At 40.6% G+C, this 24,092-nt stretch overlaps 1 protein-coding gene across 7 annotated transcripts in view; it reads right to left on the bottom strand.

Moving 5' to 3' along the window:
* Positions 1 to 24,092, bottom strand: part of MYO6 (myosin VI) — a 635,235-nt gene that overhangs the window by 4,125 nt on the left and 607,018 nt on the right. For all 7 annotated transcript variants that reach the window (XM_053710457.1, XM_053710460.1, XM_053710456.1 and 4 more), the window contains one exon: positions 3,284 to 3,502. In XM_053710457.1, the coding sequence (XP_053566432.1) occupies positions 3,284 to 3,502 (219 nt within the window). The remainder of the gene's footprint in view (positions 1 to 3,283; positions 3,503 to 24,092) is intronic.

Here is a 24,092-nt window from a genome sequence, read left to right as displayed (position 1 = left end):
ATCACACCAATGGATGGAGTTATTGTAATATGGTATCCTTATTAAAGGAACATGAAACACAAAATGTTTCTTTCATGATTCAGATAGAGCATGTAATTTTAAACAACTGTCCAATTTACCTCTATTTGCTTCATTCTCTTGGTATCCTTTGTTGAAGAAGCAAATATGCACTACTGGAAGCTAGCTGAACACATCTGGTAAACCAATGACAAGGTATTTGTGTGCAACCACCAATTAACAGCAAACTCACAGTAATGCATTGCTGCTCTCGAGCCTACCGAAGTATGCTTTTAAACTAAGGATACCAAAAGTAAATTAGATCATAGAAACATCTTAAAATCACATGCTCTGTCTGATTCATGAAAAAAAATTGTTGGTTTCATGTCCTTTTAACAAACCTGAAGGTGAAAAAAATGCCCCTTTAATCACAATTAAGGGGCCATTAAAAGCGCTGTGAGCGTGCTACTCTAATAGAATATAGATAAATGTCCCTAACTGGGCTCAGCAGAGAAGATAAGAAAATGTTATAAACCTAGGGAAAATTAAGCTACAACATGGTAGTGGTCGTAACCTTATTTGTATTACAACTTTACACATTTCTTCAAGATTTAAACAACTAATATAAATTAAAAAATACATCTACACACTGGTATTTTAAATATACCCCTCTTGTAATATCCAGAAGAGGTCTCTGGTTTCCTCTTGTTCAGTCAACAGTGGTTTAAAGTTGATCATAAGCCAGTGGTTCAGTTAGCCTACTATTGTCTGTTATTACGTGGACACGTTACAAAAGACATCTTTTTGTGAGAAAATATATAGAATTATTAACCCCTTACCTGTGAGAAATGCATGCAACATGTTGCATAGGATTGAGTACTATGTATATTAAAATAACTTGAGTATGGTTTTGTCTCCTTTACTGTAGCTAATTAGGGACAGATGCAAATAAGTTAATACATTCATCTGAGTAATCCCTGCTTGTTGCAGGGTCATAGTTAGAGGGGCGTTCCAGTGTTAAAAAATCAATAAAACATTTTATTTAGTAAAAGTTTCCCTTTTACTATTATGTGTAAAACCACTGTAAAAGGGTTAGAAAGGCATTAAACACTAAATACATTTTATAAGCATAGTATTCAGGTTATCCTCTGCCTGCCTCTAGTCATGGGTGCCACGTGCCGCCATGTTGAAATCTAGTTTTCACTGCATTTCTGTGCTGATGTGTTTTCACATGTGCAGCAATTCTACTTCAGATACTTGCAGATAAAACTAGGTTCCAAAATGGCGGCAAACATTAAATGTATTTAGTATTTTATGTCCCTTTAAACACAGTCAAAGTTGTGCACATAGAACACTCAAGTGTCATTTCAAATAAGGATATGGCTGATGAGACAACAGCTTTGAAAAATATCTGCTTAAAAATAAATAAGCATTTAACATTGTGATTTAGTTAACGTTTTATAAGCATTTAACACAGTCCTATTGTTAGTAACATTTAAATTGCTTTTATTTAAATAGTTTTGACAACAGGGAAATAACCCTTAAAATATCTGGAATATGTTTATCTTATCTCCTTTATGTAACTGAATAGGATTGTATAGAAATGAACTCCAGAACCATCTAAGAAGAAAAAAATGTTGCAGTGCCAGATAGAGTAAACATAAAAACTGCACGATGCAAGTGTTTTTAAAAAAAGTAGCATTTTGGCATTTTCAGCATACGTGCCCCATATTAGCAATAATATATACTACTGTTGTTTAATGTTGCATTAAAGGAACAGTATACACTCATTTTCATATAACTGCATGTAATAGACACTACTATAAAGAATAAGATGCACACGTACTGTGAAGCTCTCAGTTTAGCTCTGTTAAAAGGTAGATGGAAAGCCCACTGCAAGTGGGAAATAAGACACTTCCCCCTCCCCTTTCTTTTGCATATGAAAAGACCCTCTACACAAACAGAAGCAAGCTAGAGTAGGTAGCTGACGGTATTCTCATAAAATTTTGGGGCTTGGTTAGGAGTCTGAAAATCAGAGCAATTTTATTTAAAAATAAGCAAAACTATACATTTAAAAAAAAAAAAAAAAAAACTTTATGGGCTATATAAATAGATAATCTACAAAATATTTATGCAAAGAAAAAATGAGTGTATAATGTCCCTTTAAGGATTTCAATAATGAGAGGAAACAATAAAATAAAGAAACTTACACAGTCTAGTAACCTATATTTAAAAAGCTAGTAATCAGTACTGAACTGAGCTTACCACTGACCGGAAAATCTTATTTAATACAGGTTTAGAATGCAAGGGAAAATACGTAGTGCACATTGTATCTTCAACAGTATTAAAGGGACAGTCTAGTATAAATTAAACTTTCATTATTCAGATAGGACTTTTAATTTTAATCAACTTTCTAATTTACTTTTATCATCAAATTTGCTTTTTTCTCTTGGTATTCTTAGTTTAAACTAAACATAGGTAGGCTCATATGCTAATTTCTAAGCCTTTGAGGGCTGCCTCTTATCACATGCTTTTTAAATCTCTTTTCAACACAGAGACAGAAAGTACACGTGGGCCATATAGATAACACTGTGTTCAGGCACAGAAAGTTATTTAAGATCTAGCACAATACAATGCTAAATTTAAGACAATAGATAATAAACAGTCACAGTCATGTGATCAGGGGGCTGGAAGAAGGTTCCTAGATACAAGGTAATTACCAAGGTAAAAAGTATACTATTATAACTGTGTTGGTTATGCAAAACTGGGGAATGGGTAATAAAGGGATTATCTATCTTTTAAAACAATAACAATTCTATGGTAGACTGTCCCTTTAAGAACACAAGAAATGCAATGAGAACACAGTATAAGCAGAAAATGTAAAAAAAAAAAATCTTTATACATGTGATTGTGCGTGAAATAAGTGGTGACAGCTTTTTGTTTTTTTTAATTTGTCCAATGAACACTGTCAAGATGTGATTGTGTGTGAAATGAGTGGTGACACGGTTTTTAAAGAATTTGTCCAGTTACTGTAGAAGGAAAAACATATTGACAGTCTATAAACACTAGATAATATAATGCGTGCGTTTTGCATTTTCTTTGTTTGAAATTAAAATATGGAAGCAAAAGTGATACAACAAATGAGTCTTCACCATCCAAGCGCTATGATTCCCATTCAGAGAAAGAGTCATTAAATCGTAAATGTACTAAAATCAGTTAATGATAATATATATTTCACAATGTTAATGTTACTTCCAAGTTGTAAGCAGTAGGATATTATACGCACCAGCTACTAGCAGGATTGGAGGCTTGTCTGGGTGAAGTTCCATTTGACGTGCAATCCATGCACCATCAAAATGTGCGTACCACCAGCCTTTCTTCTTGTTCTGGGGCTCTTTGTATTGATCAGCAGGGCGAATAAAGGGAATGCGGAAGTAACGCTGTTGCCTGTTCATTTCAATCTCTTGTTGCCTAGCAGGCAGCTGTACTACTGGGTTCTGTTGGGCTGTTACAGGAACAAAAGTTCACTCTTAAAAATCAAGATGAATATACAAATAAAGCTGTTCTCATACACAAAAACTGTTAACTCCTAATTCATAGAAATTCAATTTGGTCAAAATAAAACGCTATGTCCAGTGTTTCATTTACTTTCATAAATATTTCCTAAATCCTACGTGTCCACTACTGAAGAACTGCAAATAGGTTTTTATTATTTGTCAGTATGTGACTTAATCAATGTAACTGTCTCAGATTAAAAGGATAGTATACCCCCCCCCCTATAATTTGTTCCCAATTATCTATTTTACATTTTATTTTATTATTCAATTGTTTACAAATGGCTAATGCACTATTTTACACTCCAGCAGGTAAAAATAGATCATTGGGAACAAATTCCTGTATCCTGTAATCAAGCAGAATGACAATCTAACCTTTCTGAGCTCCACAAATTCCAACTTAGTGCACCCCTGCCATAAAGCATTAAATGATGCAAACAACAAACACTTACTAGGGTACATTAAAAACAGCCCTAGGCTTGTGCTTTAGAGGGGAACCACTCTTAATTTTTTTTTTTTAATAGATGATGAGCTATAAAGATTGCTGCTAATACAAGATCAAAATACTGATAAATTCCCTCCTAATTTAGGCCACATATGGCTTCTGGGCCAGGGTTGGACAAGCCTAATTTAAAATAGTAAAGGCTTATTGAAATTATAAAATTCTGTGGATAACTTCATTATAATAGATATAAGGAAATTTAACAGACAAATGTCACAGTATACGATTTATAAAACTAAGTGAAAAATGAGCAGATTTTAATAGCTATGGCTGGATGTCTAACAGCAAATGTATGAACAGAAAAGTGTCTACTGATCTAAAGAGCCAATCCCACTTTACAACCACTAATGGTCTGCTTATTTGTATTCAGTTCTGTGGTTTAATACAAGAGCTGTAACTTTTCTTCAGATTTCCTAACTTGTATTACCTCATAATGTTGGTTCACAAGTCTACAAATATAGCAGAACACATTTGATAAATTTGCTATATATGTCCTTTTCCCTCCTATCTAATGCTTTCCCATAGGAAAACCAACTTTTATTATCAATAATTTGTTATATTGCCTAAGTATCAGCTTTCCATTAAATGTTGTTCAGTGAATCTAAAACAAAGGACATTAAAGCATTATTTTTCTTAGTTGCAACAAAAATGTGTCACTTTTTTTTTTTTTTGAAAGAATGAATCTGTGCTGGAAAAAAACATAATTTATTTAAGAACTTACCTGATAAATTCATTTCTTTCATAGTGGCAGAATCCATGAGCTAGTGATGTATGGGATATACAATCCTACCAGGAGGGGGCAAAGTTTCCCAAACCTCAAAATGCCTACAAATACACCTCCCACCAAACACATACTTCAGTTTTAACGTATAGCCAAGTAGTGAGGTGTAAAAAGGGAGTAAAAAAGCATACAAAAAGAGGAACTGGAAAAAAATAAATGTGCTTTTATACGAAAAAATCATAACCACTGAAAAATAGGGTGGGCCGCATGGACTTTTGCCACTATGAAAGAAATTAATTTATCAGGAAAGTTCTTACATAAATTATGGTTTCTTTCATGTAAGTGGCAAGAGTCCATGAGCTAGTGACATATGGGATACAATACCCAAGATGTGGAACCACAGAGTCACTAGAGAGGGAGGGATAAAATAAAAACAGCTACTTCCGCTGAAAAAAATCAAATCCAAATAATAATTAAGTTCTATTAAATTTCACAAACTTAAATCATAGGCAAAAAGAATCAAACTGATACAGCTGCCTGAAAAACTTTTCTACCAAAGACTGCTTCTGAAGAAGCAAATACATCAAAATGGTAAAATTTTGTAAATGTATGCAAAGAAGACCAAGTTGCTGCTTTGCAAATCTGATCAACTGAAGCTCCATTCTTGAAAGCTCAAGAAGTGGCAACTGATCTGGTGGAATGAGCTGTAGTTCTCTGAGTCGGTGAATGCCCATCCTCTAAATAAGCCTTGTGAATCAAAAGTTTTAACCAAGATGCCAAAGAAATGGCAGAGGCTTTCTGACCTTTCCTAGAACCAGAGAAAATAACAAATAGACTAGAAATCTTTCTGAAATCCTTAGTAGCTTCAACATAGTATTTCAAAGCTCTTACCACATCCAAAGAATGTAGAGATCTCTCAAGAGAATTCTTAGGATTAGGACACAAGGAAGGAACAACAATTTCCCTACTAATGTTGTTAGAATTCACAACTTTAGGGGAAAATTTAAACAAAGTCCGTAAAACCGCTTTATCTTGATGAAATATCAGATAAGGAGACTCACAAGAGAGAGCCGACAACTCAGAAACTCTTCTAGCAGAAGAGATAGCCAAAAGAAACAACACTTTCCAAGAAAGAAATTTAATATCCAGAGAATTCATAGGCTCAAAAGGAGGAGCCTGCAAAATCCTTAAAACCAAATTAAGACTCCAAGGAGGAGAAATAGACTTAATAACAGCTTTGATACGAACCAAAGCCTGAACAAAACAGTGAATATCAAGAAGCTTATCAATCTTTCTATGAAATAAGACAGAAAGAGCAGAGATTTGTCCCTTCAAAGTATTTGCAGACAAACCTTTATCCAAACCATCCTGAAGAAACTGTAAAATCTGAGGAATTCTAAAATAATTATGAGGAGCACCATGAAATATAGGTTTTCTAAATCCGATAATAAATCTTCCTCGAAACAGACTTACGAGCCTGTAACATAGTGTCAATTACTGAGACAGAGAAACCTCTATGACTAAGAACTAAGCGTTCAATTTCCATACCTTCAAATTTAGAGATTTGAGATCCTGATGGAAAAACGGCCCTTGGGACAGAAGGTCTGGCCTTAAAGGAAGCGGCTAAGGCTGGCAACTGGACATCAGGACAAGATCCGCATACCAGAACCTGTGAGGCCATGCAGGCGCTATCAGAAACACATGAGATTGTTCCATTATGATCTTGAAAATCACCCTTGGGAGAAGAACTAGAGGTGGAAAAATATAAGCAGTTTGGTAAAAACAAGGCATGCAAAGGTTTGACACTAACACTGATATAGGTACTTTGTCTAGCAATGCTAATAGTACTGTACAGAGCAACAAACATGTTGAAGGAGCAGTGGGTGGTATAGTAAGGCCTACTGGCCTACCCACAACCCAAGTTGGCAACACTAATACCAATAAATATCACCTAGCCACTTCTAATGTGCCTGTAGCAGTACATGCATCCAATGAGGCACAGGTTTTTCAGAAGGGCCAACAAAACCCAAGAGGGGGAGGAGGCCACACAAGAGGGGGGGGGGCAACGTAGGACCAAACAGATACATGCTGAGAACACAGACACAACAGCAAAAGAACACAAACAAGTACAAGATCTAACTATCTTAAATCTCTCACATGTTACGCTAGATGCTGAGGAGGAGAGAGTTCTCAAATATGGTTTAGGCTTTGTTCCATCCACAGATTTTGTCAGAAATCTGACTTTGAGAAAATGCTTTAAAGATCAAGAAATGGGTTCTGATGTTTTAAACAGAGGTCAAAGAGTTTAATTCTGTGAGGGCTGATGTATTTTTTTATGAAGCCATTGATTATCTGTCATTTTTAAGCTTGGAGATAGAATCTGGTAATGAAGAAATGGTTGCGGCAAAGTTTAAGCCAGTATCAGACTTCTACCCCACTAGAAAGAGGGGGGTTTACTTAGAAGCCTTCCATAGGAGAGTGGAATCTGAACTCATTAAATTGCATGATTCTATATCAGGTAAAGGTAGTAGACAATATAATTTAAGTCGTACAAAGCAAGAGGCTTTAGAGAAATTTAAATTGAGAGATGATATTGTGATTCGCAAAAGCGACAAGAGAGGGAACGTAGTTGTCCTCAGCAAACAAGATTATATACAGGAGGCTCTTAGGCAACTGGGAGACCGGGATGTATATCAGAAATTGAGTTTTGATCCTACCCTCTCCTTTAAAAGAAGTTTAGAACAGATTCTGGATGATGGCTGTGATTTGGGTATCATTGATGTTGATACTAGAGCTTTTTTGACCGTGAAGTATCCCAAAACTTCTATTTTCCACCCCTTTCCCAAAACACACAAATCCCTTGAGAATATACAAGGTCGCCCAATTGTTTCTGGTATTGGGTCTTTGTTGGAGCCTTTGGTTAAAATGTTGCCTTCCTTTTTAAAGGATACCAAGCATCTTTTGGTTATGCTGGAAAAGGTTGTATGGAAGAGGGATTATTCATGGATGACGGTTGATGTAGTCAGCCTCTATTCAAGTATACCCTTGAATAAGGTAATGGAAACAATTGCCTTTTTTCTAGATACTTTTACTGGCTATAGGGATACACACAAGAGCTTTATTCTTAGAGCTCTGTACTTCTTGCTTACACATAACTACTTCTCCTTTGGCGGCAGCTTCTATCTTCAGAAGAGAGGAACGGCCATAGGGGCAACTTTTGCCCCAGCTTTTGCTAATCTATACATGGGATGGTAGGAGCTATCCCATGTGTATGGCGAGAGCTGCCGCCATAGGGGAAGGGTTGTGATGTACAAGAGGTAGATTGATGACCTGCTTATCATCTGGCAAGGGTCTCCTGAAGAGTCGCACCAGTTTGTTGATGAGCTCAATACCAATGATGCAGGCTTGAGCTTTACCAGCTCTCACGATAAGCACAGTATTGATTTTCTTGATCTAGTCTTACACCATGAGGGTGAGAATATCATGACTAAACTACATCGTAAACTGATATCAGGTAACAGCACTCTACATGCCAAGAGTATGCACCCCAAAAACACTAGTTTTGGAATCTTGAAGGGAGAATTCATTCGCCTTAGACGAAATTGCACTACAGTTGAAGAGTACCACAGAGCAGCAATGGAGTTTAAAAACAGGTTTTCAAGGAGAGGCTTCGCACCACATCAGATTACTAGGGCCTATAATATGGTCAATGAGATGGATAGGAAAGACATGTTACATACTGATAAGGATAAGAATCGTAAGGGGACTGATAAGAACAGTAACCCCTTGTTTGTAACCAACTACAGTAATCAGTTCGAACAGATTTCCAAAATCATTAAAGAATGTCTGCCCATCCTTAAAGGGGATGAGGAATTATATGATGTAGTCAAAAAAGGATGTAGATTTGTTTCTAGAAGAAACATCACGATAGGAAACATTCTAGCGCCTAGTGAAGTGAAAACATTAACTACAAAGAACCAAAGTTGGCTCGAGTGCAAAGGTCACTACAAGTGTGGTGCGACAAGATGCAAAGCATTCCTATATGTTTCACCTGGTAAGACTTTTCAGTCATTAGTGACACAGAGAGTGTTCACGATAGATGCTTGCACCAATTGTCGCAGCACCTATGTGGTGTATCTTGTCACTTGCCATCAATGTCAGAAACAGTATGTAGGCCTCACTACGAGGGAGGTCAGGGAAAGGATTAAGGAGCATATATATGACATTAAGTCAGAAGACCCTGATTCACAGGTAGCAAGACATTTCAAGTTTTGCCATAATGGTAGTGTTGATACACTGCAATGGCAAGTCATTGAACGTGTAATGACCCCTAAGAGGGGGGGAGACAAAGACAGGGTGCTTCACACACGCGAAGCATTCTGGATTTTTAAGCTTAAAACCAGGGTGCCTGATTATTTAAATATTCAGAATGATATTATCAACTGTTGGCGTTAGTCTGGTTTTTTATTTAACACTAGTGTCTATCAGATAGTGGCACTACACATTTGTCTCTTTGAGTCCTCTAGGTATATTGATAGTTAAGGTATGTCATTATATTATAATTCTAACCCTAGACTTTAGAGGCTTTGTAAACAGACCTTTGTGATTCTCTTCATAATGCATTTAATCTCTATTATGGTTTATTACAAGTGTAATATTATTACACTGAACATCCTGTCTTAGCTTAGTTGATTTATTAGTGAGTTTATTTACATGGGGCACCTTACAATGATATGCTACATATCCTTTAAATGTGTGTTATGTATTTGGTTACATTTGTTTACATTAATTTAGTATGTTATGTATTCACTTGTTATAAGCTCATATCTGGAATGTACTTTCTTGAGCAATATTTAGTAATATTTATGCTGATGACTCTTTAAGTTAGTCACTGCTAACTATCGCTTTATTAATGTTTAGACGGTAGCCAAGTATTGTTTTTGTAAATGTTAATTACTTTGTTAAGGAAATGTATGTTTGTGCACTTTTTTCACATTCAGTGGGTCCCTTTTAATGATATATTGCATCTAATTTGTTGCGTGTTATTTTAATGCATTTCTTAGAGTAATATTTAGTAATATCTACGTTGTTGACTATTTTTCATATTGTCACTGCTAACTAATGCATTATTAGGGGTTATTTGGTAGCTTAAGTTTTGTACTTAATTGTTAACTACTTTGTAAAGGAAATGTATGTTTGTGCACACTTTTCTTGTTCAGCATTGTAACAGTTAATTATGTTGGCTGTTAGCAATCTATGTCAGAGTGATTGTTTGATTTAAGCAGGCTGTGAGCTTGAGACAGCACAGTCTATGAGTAAGGCAGGGTCCGAAACATGTTAGACTGCTGCTGTCCAAGCTCACTCTGACATTACTGCTTTTTATTTTGCTGCTAATTTTCTTTTATCCATGGTGAAGGCAATAAAAGCTACGTTTTAACTTTTAAGCCCTTTTTGTCCTGCCTCACCTTCTTTTTGTATTGTTTGCTATTTACCAGACTACCAGTAAGTCTGTATGGCGGTTTGCAGGACACGCTGAAGCAGTGCTTTGAATTTTTGCCTTTCTTTGTGCTTACTTCGTTGTCAAGACAACGGGAGGAGGAGCTTTGTGGTAGGAGACTGACCGGGACCGGACTGGGAGCCACAGCTAAGTGTATGCAGAAGACTTTTCACGGATGAAGGTATTGTGTCTCTTGAACAGAACTTGTGATGGTACTTATGCTATACTACTCCTCTTGTGAATTTAATAGCTGACTGTGCGCTGGGTGAGGGAGTCTCCTATTGTGTATAATTGGTAAAACCGAGGAACTGCTAGGGGGCGGAGCCAACAGCCTGAGGGAGAAGACGTATTTCTCTAAAGCTGTCAGGGTGCCAGAAATCAGACTGAGATGAGAAGTACAAAAATAATCACACCTTTATTAATAGCAAAAAATAATAAAAAGTCCACAAGTCAAATAACAAGCCAGGAGTCAAAACCAGAGCTGGTAGACAGACGAGCCGAGTCAGGAGGCAAAGCGAATAGTCAGACGAGCCGGAATCAGGAACAAGGAAAACAGCAGAGTCAGGAACAAGCCAGGGATCAGGAACCAGGAAGGACGTCAGGCAGCCAGGTAAAACACAGGAGCTCTCACAAACAGGTCTGAGACAACGCAAGGGCAAAGCATACTGAACAGAGGCCCTTTAAATAATAAGTGATGACATCACAATTCTGAGACCGCATCCTGTCTCACATGGATGATGCACAACAGTCTGGCCATAAAAGGAAGTGCAGGCAATGAACAGCATCCCCCAGAATGCATCAAGACAGCAAAAGAGGTGAGTAAAATGGCTGCCAGCAGCACATGGCAAACACAACAGGGAAAAAACCCTGACAGTACCCTCCCCTCAACGACCCCTCCCCCGCGGGAGGACAAAAGGCTTATTGGGGAAACGGGCATGGAAGGCACGGAGGAGGGCAGGAGCATGAACATCAGAGGAGGGAACCCAAGAACGCTCCTCCGGACCGTAGCCCCTCCAGTGAACCAAATACTGTGCACGGCCCCTGGACATACAAGAGTCAATAATGCTGCTGACCTCATACTCCTCATGTTTAACAAGGATAGGACGGGGACAAGGCAACACAGTGGTAAACCGATTACAAACCAATGGTTTCAAGAGGAAGACATGAAAAACATTGGAGATGCGCATAGCAGGAGGAAGGTCAAGAGCGTAAGCCACAGGATTAACCCGTCGGAGTATTTGAAAAGGACCAACATAACGAGAAGCCAATTTATTGGAAGGCACACGAAGGTTCAAGTTGCGGGAGGACAGCCAAACTCTCTCACCAACCTGGTAGGAAGGTGCGGGCAAACGCCTACGATCAGCCTGGAACTTTTGGCGCTGCATAGAACGATGAAGGCAATCCTTAATCTGCACCCACATGGAACGGAGTTGCCGGAGATGCTCCTCCAAAGCCGGAATACCCTGAGACATGAATGAATCGGGCAACAAGGATGGTTGAAACCCATAATTCGCCATGAACGGGGATAACTTGGAGGAAGCATTAATAGCACTATTACGAGCAAACTCTGCCCAAGGTAACAGTTCAGACCAATTATTGTGGTGATCTGAGACATAGCAACGGAGGAACTGTTGCAGAGCTTGATTAGACCGTTCCGCAGCCCCATTGGATTGAGGGTGATATGCCAAGGAGAAGGAAAGCTGGATCCCCATTTGAGCACAAAAGGAATGCCAAAATCTGGAGACAAACTGGCTACTCCGGTCCGACACTATCTCCTTGGGTAACCCATGTAAACGGAAGACATCCCGGGCAAAAACTGAAGCAAGCTCCTGAGCGGTAGGCAGCTTCATCAAGGGAATGCAATGTGACATTTTAGAAAAATGGTCAACCACCATAAGGATAACAGTATTGCCATTGGAAACAGGGAGCTCGACAATGAAGTCCATGGAAAGATGTGTCCAAGGATGCTCACCATTAGCAATAGGTTGAAGAAGACCCACAGGAAGACGTTGAGGAGTCTTATTCTGTGCACAAACTGAGCAGGAGGAAACATACGCAGCAACATCAGAACGAAGACCTGGCCACCAGAATTGTCGAGTGACAGACCAAATCATTTGGTTCTTGCCTGGGTGACCTGCGGCTTTAGGATAGTGGTAAGTGTGTAAAAGTTTAGTTCAAAGATTCTCAGGAACAAAACACTTACCACTAGGTTTCTCAGGAGGTGAATTGGTTTGTGCAGCCAGGATCTCCTCCTCCAAGGGAGAAGTCAAATTAGTACGTATGGTAGCCAAAATATGGTCAGGAGGTATAACAGGAGTAGGTACAGACTCCTCCTTGGACAGAGGCGAGAACTGTTGAGAGAGGGCATCAGCCCTAACATTCTTACTACCAGGCAGGTAGGAGACCACATAATTAAACCAAGACAAAAATAGCACCCATCTGGCCTGTCGGGGCAACAAACGTTTTGCTTCAGATAGATACGTTAAATTCTTGTGGTCAGTAAGAATGAGAACTGGCACGCTAGTACCCTCGAGAAGATGCCTCCATTCCTTAAGTGCCAAAATTATAGCCAGTAATTTCCTGTCACCAATTTCATAATTGCACTCCGCTGGAGACAATTTCTTAGAGAAGAAACCACATGGATGCAAAGAACCGACAGACGTAGGACGTTGAGACAAGAGGGCACCTACTCCAGTCTCAGATGCATCGACCTCAAGAACGAAAGGCAGGACAGGGTTAGGATGAGCCAGAACTGGAGCGGCAGCAAAGGCAGTCTTAAGACTATCAAAGGCCTTAATGGCAGTAGGTGATGGAGTGGATCATTCTCTTTAAGGGTCATGTCTGTGATAGGTTTGACCAAGGAAGAAAAGTTTTTAATAAACTTTCTATAGTAATTGGCGAACCCCAAAAAACGTTGAATAGACCGAAGACCAACTGGGCGAGGCCACTGCAGAACTGCAGATAACTTGTCAGGATCCATGGAGAACCCTGCAACGGAGATAACATAACCTAGGAAGGTTACTTGAGTCTGATGGAACTCACATTTCTCGAGTTTACAAAACAGGCCGCTCTCACATAGTCTCTGAAGTACTCGTGTAACATCAGAACGATGAGCCTCAAGTGTGGGTGTGTGTATGAGGATGTCGTCTAAGTACACCACAAGACACTGTTGCAACATATCTCGTAGGACATCATTAATAAATTCCTGGAAAACAGCAGGAACATTACATAGGCCAAAGGGCATTACAAGATACTCATAATGCCCGCTCCTGGTGTTAAATGCTGTTTTCCATTTGTGGCCCTCCTTAATCCTAACGAGATTGTACGCTCCTCTCAAATCAAGTTTAGTAAACACCGTAGATCCCTTGAGGCGGTCAAAGAGTTCCGTAATAAGCGGAATAGGGTAAGCATTCTTAATGGTAAGACGATTAAGACCCCTATAATCGATACATGGTCTTAACTCGCCACCCTTTTTCTTCACAAAGAAGAAGCCAGCCCCTGCAGAAGAGCAGGATTTGCGGATGATCCCCCGCGACAGAGCATCGGCAACATACTCCTCCATAGCACAATTCTCTTCAACAGACAGAGGGTACACCCGGCCCCGAGGAGGAATGGCTCCGGGTTGCAGGTCTATTGCACAATCGTAAGACCGGTGAGGAGGCAACGTACCGGCACGCACCTTGTCAAACACGTCTAGGAACTCTCGGTACTCCTCTGGCAATTGAGATACTGAAGTAGTGCACAAGACTTTAACTGGTTTCCTAAGACAAGTGGAAATACATTGCGGGGACCATGACAAAATTTCGGACCTGCGCCAGTCGAGACTGAGATTGTGCTTTGGGAGCCAGGGATAACCCAGAAGAACCAGAAAATGCGGAGAGTTTATCACCTGGAACTGGAGGGTTTCAAAATGGAGAGCCCCAACAGCCATGGACAACGGAGCAGTTTCGTGAGTAACGAGTGCGGGCTGAAGGGGCCTGCCATCAATGGCCTCAATAGCAAGCAGAACGGACCGAGGCAAAACAGGAATGGAGTGCTTTGATTCAAAAGCACTGTCAATTAAATAGCCCGCAGCACCGGAGTCAACAAGAGCTTGAGTGACTATGGAGGAGTCCACCCAGGAAAGGACAACCGTGACAAAAGGTTTCTCCTTAAGTGGTTCCGGGGACGAGGATAAACCACCCAAGGTCTGCTCCCGAAAGGACCTTAGGTGTGAGCGTTTCCCGGCCGTGTAGGACAAGACTTCAAAAGGTGGCCCTGTAACCCACAATAGAGGCAGAGCCCCTCCCAACTCCTAAAGGCCCTCTCCGCCGAGGAGAGACGCGTGAATCCCAGCTGCATCGGCGCAGCAGTACCTGGTGACTCGGGACCAGGAGGCATGGGAGGAGAGGGAGGCATGGGTGGGAATGAACACGTAGGAGACAATGGAACAGGAGGCTTCCGCAAGCGCTCCTTGAAAGAGGGCCTCTCTCTGAGTCTGATGTCAATTAGGATAAAAAAAAGACACCAATGCCTCGAGATCCTCTGGTAAATCTCTGGCAGCAACTTCGTCTTTCATCGCATCAGAGAGCCCATGATAGAAGGCGGCAACAAGGGCTTCATTGTTCCAACCTACCTCTGCGGCAAGCGTACGGAACTCAATAGCATACTGAGCAACAGATCTTGTACCTTACTGAATGGACATGAGTCGTTTAGCAGCAGAGGAGGAGCGAGCCGGAACATCAAATACCCTTCGAAAGGAGGCCACAAATTCAGGGTAATTTGAAATCACAGGTTTATTAGTCTCCCACAAGGGATTAGCCCAGGCAAGAGCTGTGTCAGAGTAATGAGATGAGAAATCCCACCTTAGCTCTGTCAGAGGGAAACGCCTGAGGTAACATCTCAAAGTAAATGCCCACCTGGTTCAAAAACCCTCTGCACTGAATAGGATCGCCTCCATATCGCTGAGGTAGAGGTGCAGAACCGGACATGCTCCTGGTAGGCATAGGTGCAGCAGCGGAAACAGGAGCAGCCATAACTTGCAGGACACTTTGGTCCAAATGTGCAGTGCGAGCCAGCAGGGTTTGTAGGGCTAGTGCAAATTGATCCAAGCGGTGATCCTGTTCATCCATCCTGGAAATGATGGCAGGTAAAGGTGGATTATTAGCACCATCAGGATTCATGGCCCTTGCGTAATGTCAGGGTGCCAGGAATCAGACTGAGACGAGAAGTGCAAAAATAATAACACCTTTATTAATAGCAAAAAATAATAAAAAGTCTACAAGTCAAATAACAAGCCAGGAGTCAAAACCAGAGCTGGTAGTCAGACTAGCCGAGTCAGGAGCCAAAGCGAATAGTCAGACGAGCAGGAATCAGGAACAAGGAAAACAGCAGAGTCAGGAACAAGCCAGGGATCAGGAACCAGGAAGGACGTCAGGCAGCCAGGTAAAACACAGGAGCTCTCACAAACAGGTCTGAGACAACGCAAGGGCAAAGCATACTGAACAGAGGCCCTTTAAATAATAAGTGATGACATCACCATTCTGAGACCGCATCCTGTCTCACATGGATGATGCACAACAGTCTGGCCATAAAAGGAAGTGCAGGCAATGAGCAGCATCCCCCAGAATGCATCAAGACAGGAAGAGAGGTGAGTAAAATGGCTGCCAGCAGCACATGGCAAACACAACAGGGAAAAAACCCTGACAAAAGCTCCATCTGTAAAAGGTTCATATGTTTCTAAAAGCTACCTAATCTCTACCTAAGCCCAAGCAGACAGCCTGCAAAGCTACCCCAACCTCAGAGCCCCTGCCTACCTCCCTTCATCTGGGGAATTAGAATGTTTATGTATAAAAAGAGGTGCCACTCATGGCTTATTATATTTCCTATCCCATAGGATCTAATACTGTTTACAGTCTCTAGGACATGCCTTTTGTATTAGACACATTTGATATATGTTGATAGGCGTGTTGCCATGACAATTGTAAGATCTTGTTTGTGTATGTTATTGCTACCGCAATAAAAAATATTTAAAAATAAACCAAAAAAAAAAAAACAAGGAACTGCTAAAGCATCCAGCATTTCTGCCTGAGGATCCTTGGATCGTGAAAGATATTTGGGAAGTTTCTTGTTCAAACGAGAAGTTATTAGATCTATTTCTGGAAGACCCCACATCTGTACAATCTGATGAAACATATCTGGATGGAAAGACCACTCCCCTGGATGCAAAGTCTGATGACTGAGATAATCCGCTTCCGAATTATCTACATCTGGAATATGAATCACAGAAATTAGACAAGAGTTGGACTCCGCCCAAGAAAGTATCTGAGACACTTCCTTCATTGCTAAGGAACTGCGAGTCCCTCCCTGATGATTGACATACACCACTATTGTGATACTGTCTGTTTGAAAATGAATGAAAAGTTCTCTCCTTAATAGAGGCCAGGCCTGAAGAGCTCTGAAGATAGCACAGAGTTTAAAAATATTGATTGGTAACCTCGCCTCTTGAGGTTTCCAAACCCCTTGTGCTGTCAGAGACCCCCAGACAGCTCCCCAACCTGTAAGACTTGCATCTGTTGAGATCACAGTCCAGGAAGGATGAACAAAAGAGGCCCTTAACTAATTTGATGATGGTACAACCGCCAAGACAGAGAGTTGAATGTTGAGATTTAAGTATATCAATTGTGATATCAGAGTATAATCCCTGCACCATTGATTCAGCATGCAAAGCTGTAGAGGTCTCATATAAAAACAAGCAAAGGGGATTGTGTCCGATGCTGCAGTCATAAGACCTAAAACTTCCATGCATATAGCCACTGAAGGGAATGATCGAGACTGAAGACAAGCTAAAAACAATTTCATTCTCATGTCTGTTAAAGACACCGAATCTATCAATGTGGCTAAATAAAAATGTGTTAAGAGAAATTGGGAAAAAATGTAGGGCATTTAAATTATTCAAAGAAAATAGTACAGACTTAACATTCCATATTTATAAGGAATGTAACAAAGCATGCAAAAAAGCAATTAAATAATCCAAAATTGAAAATGAAAAATTAATTGCAAAGGATTCTAAGTCTAACCCTAAAAGGTTCTTTAAGTACATAAATAGCAAAAAATCTAAGAAGGACAATATAGATACATTAAAATGCGTGGAGGGTAGCATGATAAATAATGACAGGGAGAAGGCTGAGGTACTAAACCAGTTTTTTTCTTCAGTATACACAAGAGAGGAACCACTGGATGATATTTTGGAACAAAATAGAACATGCCAGTCCATACCATTAACTGGGTTATGTTTAGAGGATATCAGGAAAAAATTGATAATATTAAGGTAAATAAAACTCCAGGCCCAGATGGAATACACCCAAGGGTGTTAAGGGAACTTAGCACTGTTATAGACAAACCTCTTAATTTTTCCAGACTCATTATCCTCAGGCATGGTACCCCAGGATTGGCGTAAAGCTGATGTGGTGCCATTCTTCAAAAAGGGAAGCAGGGATGATCCAGGAAGCTATAGACCAATAATGGGGAAGATATTTGAAGGGTTTATAAGGGATTATATTGATGAGCATATTCGTGTAAACAAGATTATGAGTTCTAATCAGTATGGTTTTAGGAGAAATAGATCATGTCAAACTAATCTAAATAGATTCTATGAGGAAGTAAGTAAAAATATAGATAAAGGGGAAGCAGGTGATATACTTAGATTTTGCAAAGGCATTTGATTCAGTGCCACATGAGAGATTAATGCACAAAATTAAGGGACTGGGAATAGCTGAAAATGTTAGCTCATGGCTAAATAACTGGATAAAAGATAGAGAGCAACGAGTAGTAATAAATGAATCATACTCAGATTGGACAAAGGTAATCAGTGGAGTCCCCCAGGGATCAGTACTGGGCCCTGTTCTTTTTAATATTTTTATAAATGGAGCAAGGATTAAATCATCTCTATTTTTGCAGATGATACTAAGTTAAGTAAGGTCATTAGGTCAGAGCAGGATGAACTTTCATTACAAAAAGGATCTGCAAAAATTAGAAGTATGGGCAGGTAAATGGAAAATGAGATTTAATATGGGAAAATGCAAGGTTCTACATTTTGGAAGTAAAAATAAGCAGGCAACGTGTTTTTTTAAATGGGACAAGACTTAGCCAAACAGAGGAGGAAAGGGATTTGGGAGTAGATAACAAGCTAAAGATGGGTGCACAATGCAGAGCAACGGCTTCAAAGGCTAATAAGATACTAGTATGTATTAAAAGAGGCATTGATTCAAGGGAGGAAAGCATAATTCTGTCACTATATAAAGCCCTGGTAAGACCTCACCTTGAGTATGGAGTGCAGTTCTGGGGACTGATCGCAAAAAAAGATATTGCAGAACTAGAAAAAGTTCAGAGAAGTGCCACAAAGCTAATAAGGGGATTGGAGAATTTAACCTATGAGAAGAGGCTAGCCAAACTGGGTCTGTTTTCTTTAGAAAAAAAGGCACTTGAGAGGTGACATGATTACTTTATATAAATATATTCAAGGCCCATATACAGAGATGGCAGAAGCTCTGTTTATTCAAAGAAAATTGTTTCTGACAAGAGGTCACAATTTAAGGTTAGAGGAAAGGAGATTTAATCTCCTGCAACGGAAACGTTTTTTCACTGTAAGAGCAATAAAATTGTGGAACTCATTACCAAAGGAGTTAGTGAATGCCAATACCCTAGATACATTTAAAAATAGTCTGGATACATTTCTGCATATAAACAAAATTCATGGATATAATTGCTAGTATTAAATGGGTCACCTTTAAGTGGGGTTATTTAAGCTTAACTGGAGCTTTTTGTAAGTATTTTAGATTTGTATAGCTTGAACTCGATGGACTGCGGTCTTTTTTCAACCTTATCTACTATGTTACTATGGTTACTATGTATCTGGAAACCCAAAAAGGTGACCCTTGTTTGTGGAATCAAGAAACTCTTTTGTAAATTGATCCTCCAACCATGCCTTTGAAGAAACCACACTAGTTGTTTCGTGTGAGATTCTGCTAAATGAAAAGACTGAGCTAGTACCAAGATATCGTCCAAATAAAGAAACTCCGCAATACCCTGCTCTCTGATTACAGATAGAAGGGCACCGAAAACCTTCGAAAAGATTCTTGGAGCTGTCGCTAGGCCAAATAGAAGAGCGACAAACTGGTAATGCTTGTCTAGAAAAGAGAATCTCAGAAACCAATAGTGGTCTGGATGAATTGGAATATGAAGATAAGCATCCTGTAAGTCAATTGTGGAGATAAAATGCCCTTGCTGAATAAAAGGCAGAGTAGTCCTTATAGTAACCATCTTGAAAGTTGAGACTCTTACAAAATGATTTAAAAGTTTCAGATCCAGAACTGGTCTGAAAGAATTCTCTTTCTTTGGGAAAATGAATAGATTTGAATAAAACCCCAAACCCTGTTCCTGTAGAGAAATACAATACAATGTAGTGTAAGTGTGCTCACAGCAGCGGGAATATGGAAATATTTAAAAATTAATGATTAAAAATGTTTAACAATTAATATTAATCAAGATATAAAAAATATTAAAAAATAATGGTTAAAAATGTTTAATAATTCATATTAATAAAGAGTTATCTCATTGGTAGATGAAAATGATACAGTAAATATGGAAAACAAAATGTATGCTTACCTGATAAATTACTTTCTCTTACGGTGTATCCAGTCCATGGATTCATCCTTACTTGTGGGATATTCTCATTCCCTACAGGAAGTGTCAAAGAGAGCACACAGCAGAGCTGTCGATATAGCTCCCCTCAGGCTCCGCCCCCCCAGTCATTCGACCGACGGTTAGGAGAAAAAGGAGAAACCATAAGGTGCAGTGGTGACTGTAGTTTTACAAAATTAAATTTGAACCTGACTTACTTGCCAGGGCGGGCCGTGGACTGGATACACCGTAAGAGAAAGTAATTTATCAGGTAAGCATAAATTCTGTTTTCTCTTACATGGTGTATCCAGTCCACGGATTCATCCTTACTTGTGGGATACCAATACCAAAGCTTTAGGACACGGATGAAGGGAGGGAACAAGTCAGGTAACCTAAACGGAAGGCACCACTGCTTGCAAAACCTTTCTCCCAAAAATAGCCTCAGAAGAAGCAAAAGTATTGAATTTGTAAAATTTGGCAAATGTATGCAGTGAAGATCAAGTCGCTGCCCTACAAATCTGTTCAACAGAAGCCTCATTCTTGAAAGCCCATGTGGAAGCCACAGCTCTAGTGGAATGAGCTGTAATTCGTTCAGGAGGCTGCTGTCCAGCAGTCTCATAAGCCAATCGTATGATGCCTTTCAGCCAGAAGGAAAGAGAGGTAGCAGTCGCTTTCTGACCTCTCCTCTTACCAGAATAGACAACAAACAAAGATGATGTTTGTCTGAAATCTTTAGTTGCCTTTAAACAGAATTTTAAAGCACGAACCACATCAAGATTGTGTAGCAGTCGTTCCTTCCTAGAAACTGGATTAGGACACAGAGAAGGAACAATAATTTCCTGGTTAATATTCTTATTAGAAACAACTTTTGGAAGGAAACCAGGTTTGGTACGCAAAACAACCTTATCTGCATGGAATACCAGATAGGGTGAATTACACTGCAAAGCAGACAATTCAGAAACTCTTCGAGCAGAAGAAATAGCTACCAAAAACAAAACTTTCCAAGATAATAACTTAATATCTATGGAATGTAAAGGTTCAAACGGAACCCCTTGAAGAACTGAAAGAACTAAATTTAGACTCCATGGAGGAGCCACAGGTTTGTAAACAGGCTTGATTTTAACTAAGGCCTGAGCAAACGCCTGAACGTCTGTTACAGCTGCCAGACACTTGTGTAGATATCTGTCCCTTTAAGGAACTAGCTGACAAACCTTTCTCCAATCCTTCTTGGAATCCTAACCTTACTCCACGAGTAACCCTTGGATTCACACCAACAAAGATATTTCCGCCATATTTTATGGTAAATTTTCCTGGTGACAGGCTTTCTGGCCTGGATCAGAGTATCTATAACTGATTCAGAGAACCCACGCTTAGCTAGAATTAAGCGTTCAATCTCCAAGCAGTCAGTTGCAGAGAAACTAGATTTGGATGCTTGAATGGACCTTTAATTAGAAGATCCTGCCTCGATGGCAGTTTCCATGGTGGAGCCGATGACATGTCCACTAGGTCTGCATACCAAGTCCTGCGTGGCCACGCAGGCGCTATCAGAATTACCGAAGCCTTCTCCTGTTTGATTCTGGCTACTAGCCGAGGGAGAAGAGGAAACGGTGGAAAGACATAAGCTAGACAGAATGACCAAGGCGCTACTAAAGCATCTATCAATGCCGCCTTGGAAACCCTGGATCTGGATCCGTAAAGGGGAAGTTTGGTGTTCTGACGGGACGCCATCAGATCCAATTCTGGAATGCCCCATAGCTGGGTCAGCTGAGCAAAAAACCTCCGGGTGGAGTTCCCACTCCCCCGGATGGAAAGTCTGACGACTCCGAAAATCTGCCTCCCAGTTGTCTACTCCTGGGATGTGAATTGCAGATAGATGGCAGGAGTGATCCTCCGCCCATTTGATGATCTTGGTTACTTCCTTCATCGCTAGGGAACTCTTTGTTCCTCCCTGATGATTGATGTACGCTACAGTTGTGATGTTGTCCGACTGAAATCTGATGAATTTGGCCTCCGCCAGTTGAGGCCACGCCTGGAGCGTATTGAATATCGCTCTCAGTTCCAAAATGTTTATCGGGAGAAGAGATTCTTCCCGAGACCATAGACCCTGAGCTTTCAGGGTGTCCCAGACCGCACCCCAGCCTAACAGACTGGCATCGGTCGTGACAATGATCCACTCCGGTCTGCGGAAAACTCATTCCCTGAGACAGGTGATCCTGAGACAACCACCAGAGAAGAGAAGTTTTCTGGTCCATTTGTATTTGAGGAGACAAATCTGCATAATCCCCATTCCACTGTTTGAGCATGCACAGTTGCAGTGGTCTTTAGATGAATTCGGGCAAAAGGGACTACGTCCATTGCCGCAACCATTAAACCAATTACCTCCATGCGCTGAGCCACAGAAGGCAGAGGAATGGAATGAAGAACTCGGCAAGTATTCAAAAGTTTTGACTTCCTGACCTCTGTCAGAAAGATTTTCATTTCTACCGAGTCTACTAGTGTTCCCAGGAAGGGAACCCTTGTGAGCGGGGACAGAGAACTTTTTTCTACGTTCACCTTCCACCCATGAGACCTTAGAAAGGCCAGAACAATGTCCGTATGAGCCTTGGCTCTGTGAAAAGACGACGCCTGTATTAAGATGTCATCTAGGTAAGTTGCTACTGCAATGCCCCGCGGTCTTAGTATCGCTAGAAGCGACCCTAGCACCTTTGCGATAATTCTGGGAGCAGTGGCCAACCCGAAAGGAAGGGCCACAAACTGGTAATGCGTTTCCAGAAAGGCAAACCTTAGGAACTGATGATGATCTTTGTGGATAGGAATATGTAGGTACGCATCCTTTAGATTGACAGTAGTCATATATTGACCTTCCTGGATCATCGGCAAGATTGTCCGAATGGTTTCCATCTTGAAAGATGGAACTCTGAGGAATTTGTTTAGAATTTTTAGATCCAGGATTGGCCTGAAAGTTCCTTCCTTTTTGGGAACTACAAACAGGTTTGAGTAAAAGCCCAGTCCTTGTTCTGCAATTGGAACTGGATGTATCACTCCCATCTTTAGAAGATCTTCTACACAGCGTAAGAACGCCTGTTTCTTTGTCTGGTCTGAAGACAAACGAGAAATGTGGAACCTTCCCCTTGGAGGAAAGTCCTTGAATTCTAGAAGATACCCCTGAGCAACAATTTCTAATGCCCAGGGATCTGGAACATCTCTTGCCCAAGCCTGAGCAAAGAGAGAAAGTCTGCCCCCTACTAGATCCGGTCCCGGATCGGGGGCTACCCCTTCATGCTTTCTTGGCAGCAGGCACAGGCTTCTTGGCCTGTTTACCCTTAGTCCAGCCCTGCAAGGGTTTCCAGGTTGATTTGGGCAGAGAAGCGTTACCCTCTTGCTTACGGCAGCAGAGGTTGAAGCAGGTCCGCTCCTGAAGTTGCGAAAGGAGCGAAAATTAGCCTTGTTTTTGACCTTAAACGGTCTATCCTGCGGGAGGGCATGACCCTTCCCCCCAGTGATATCCGCGATAATTTCTTTCAACTCGGGACCAAACAGGGTCTTTCCCTTGAAAGGAATATTTAGTAACTTAGTTTTGGACGACAAGTCAGCCGACCATGATTTGAGCCAAAGCGCTCTTCGCGCCATAATGGCAAAACCTGAATTTTTCGCCGCTAACTTAACTAATTGGAAAGCGGCATCAGTGATAAAAGAATTAGCCAGCTTTAGAGCGTGAATTCTATCCATGACTTCGTCATATGAAGTCTCCCTCTGGAGCGACTCCTCCAGCGCCTCAAACCAAAAAGCCGCTGCAGTAGTTACAGGAATAATGCAGGCAATTGGTTGAAGAAGGAAACCTTGCTGAACAAACATTTTCTTCAGCAAACCTTCCAATTTTTTACCCATAGGGTCTTTAAAAGCACAACTGTCTTCTATAGGTATAGTTGTACGCTTAGCAAGTGTTGAAACTGCTCCCTCTACCTTAGGGACCGTCTGCCATGCGTCCCGCCTGGGGTCATTTATGGGAAACATTTTCTTAAAGATAGGGGGGGGGACAAAAGGTACACCTGGTCTCTCCCACTCCCTAGTCACAATATCCGCCACCCTCTTCGGGATCGGAAACGCATCAGTGTATACAGGGACCTCTAAAAACCTGTCCATTTTACACAATTTTTCTGG

This window comes from Bombina bombina, chromosome 4 (assembly GCF_027579735.1).
Source record: "Bombina bombina isolate aBomBom1 chromosome 4, aBomBom1.pri, whole genome shotgun sequence".
In the NCBI taxonomy this organism is placed as follows: domain Eukaryota; kingdom Metazoa; phylum Chordata; class Amphibia; order Anura; family Bombinatoridae; genus Bombina; species Bombina bombina.
This window is presented reverse-complemented; position numbering and strand designations above follow the sequence as displayed.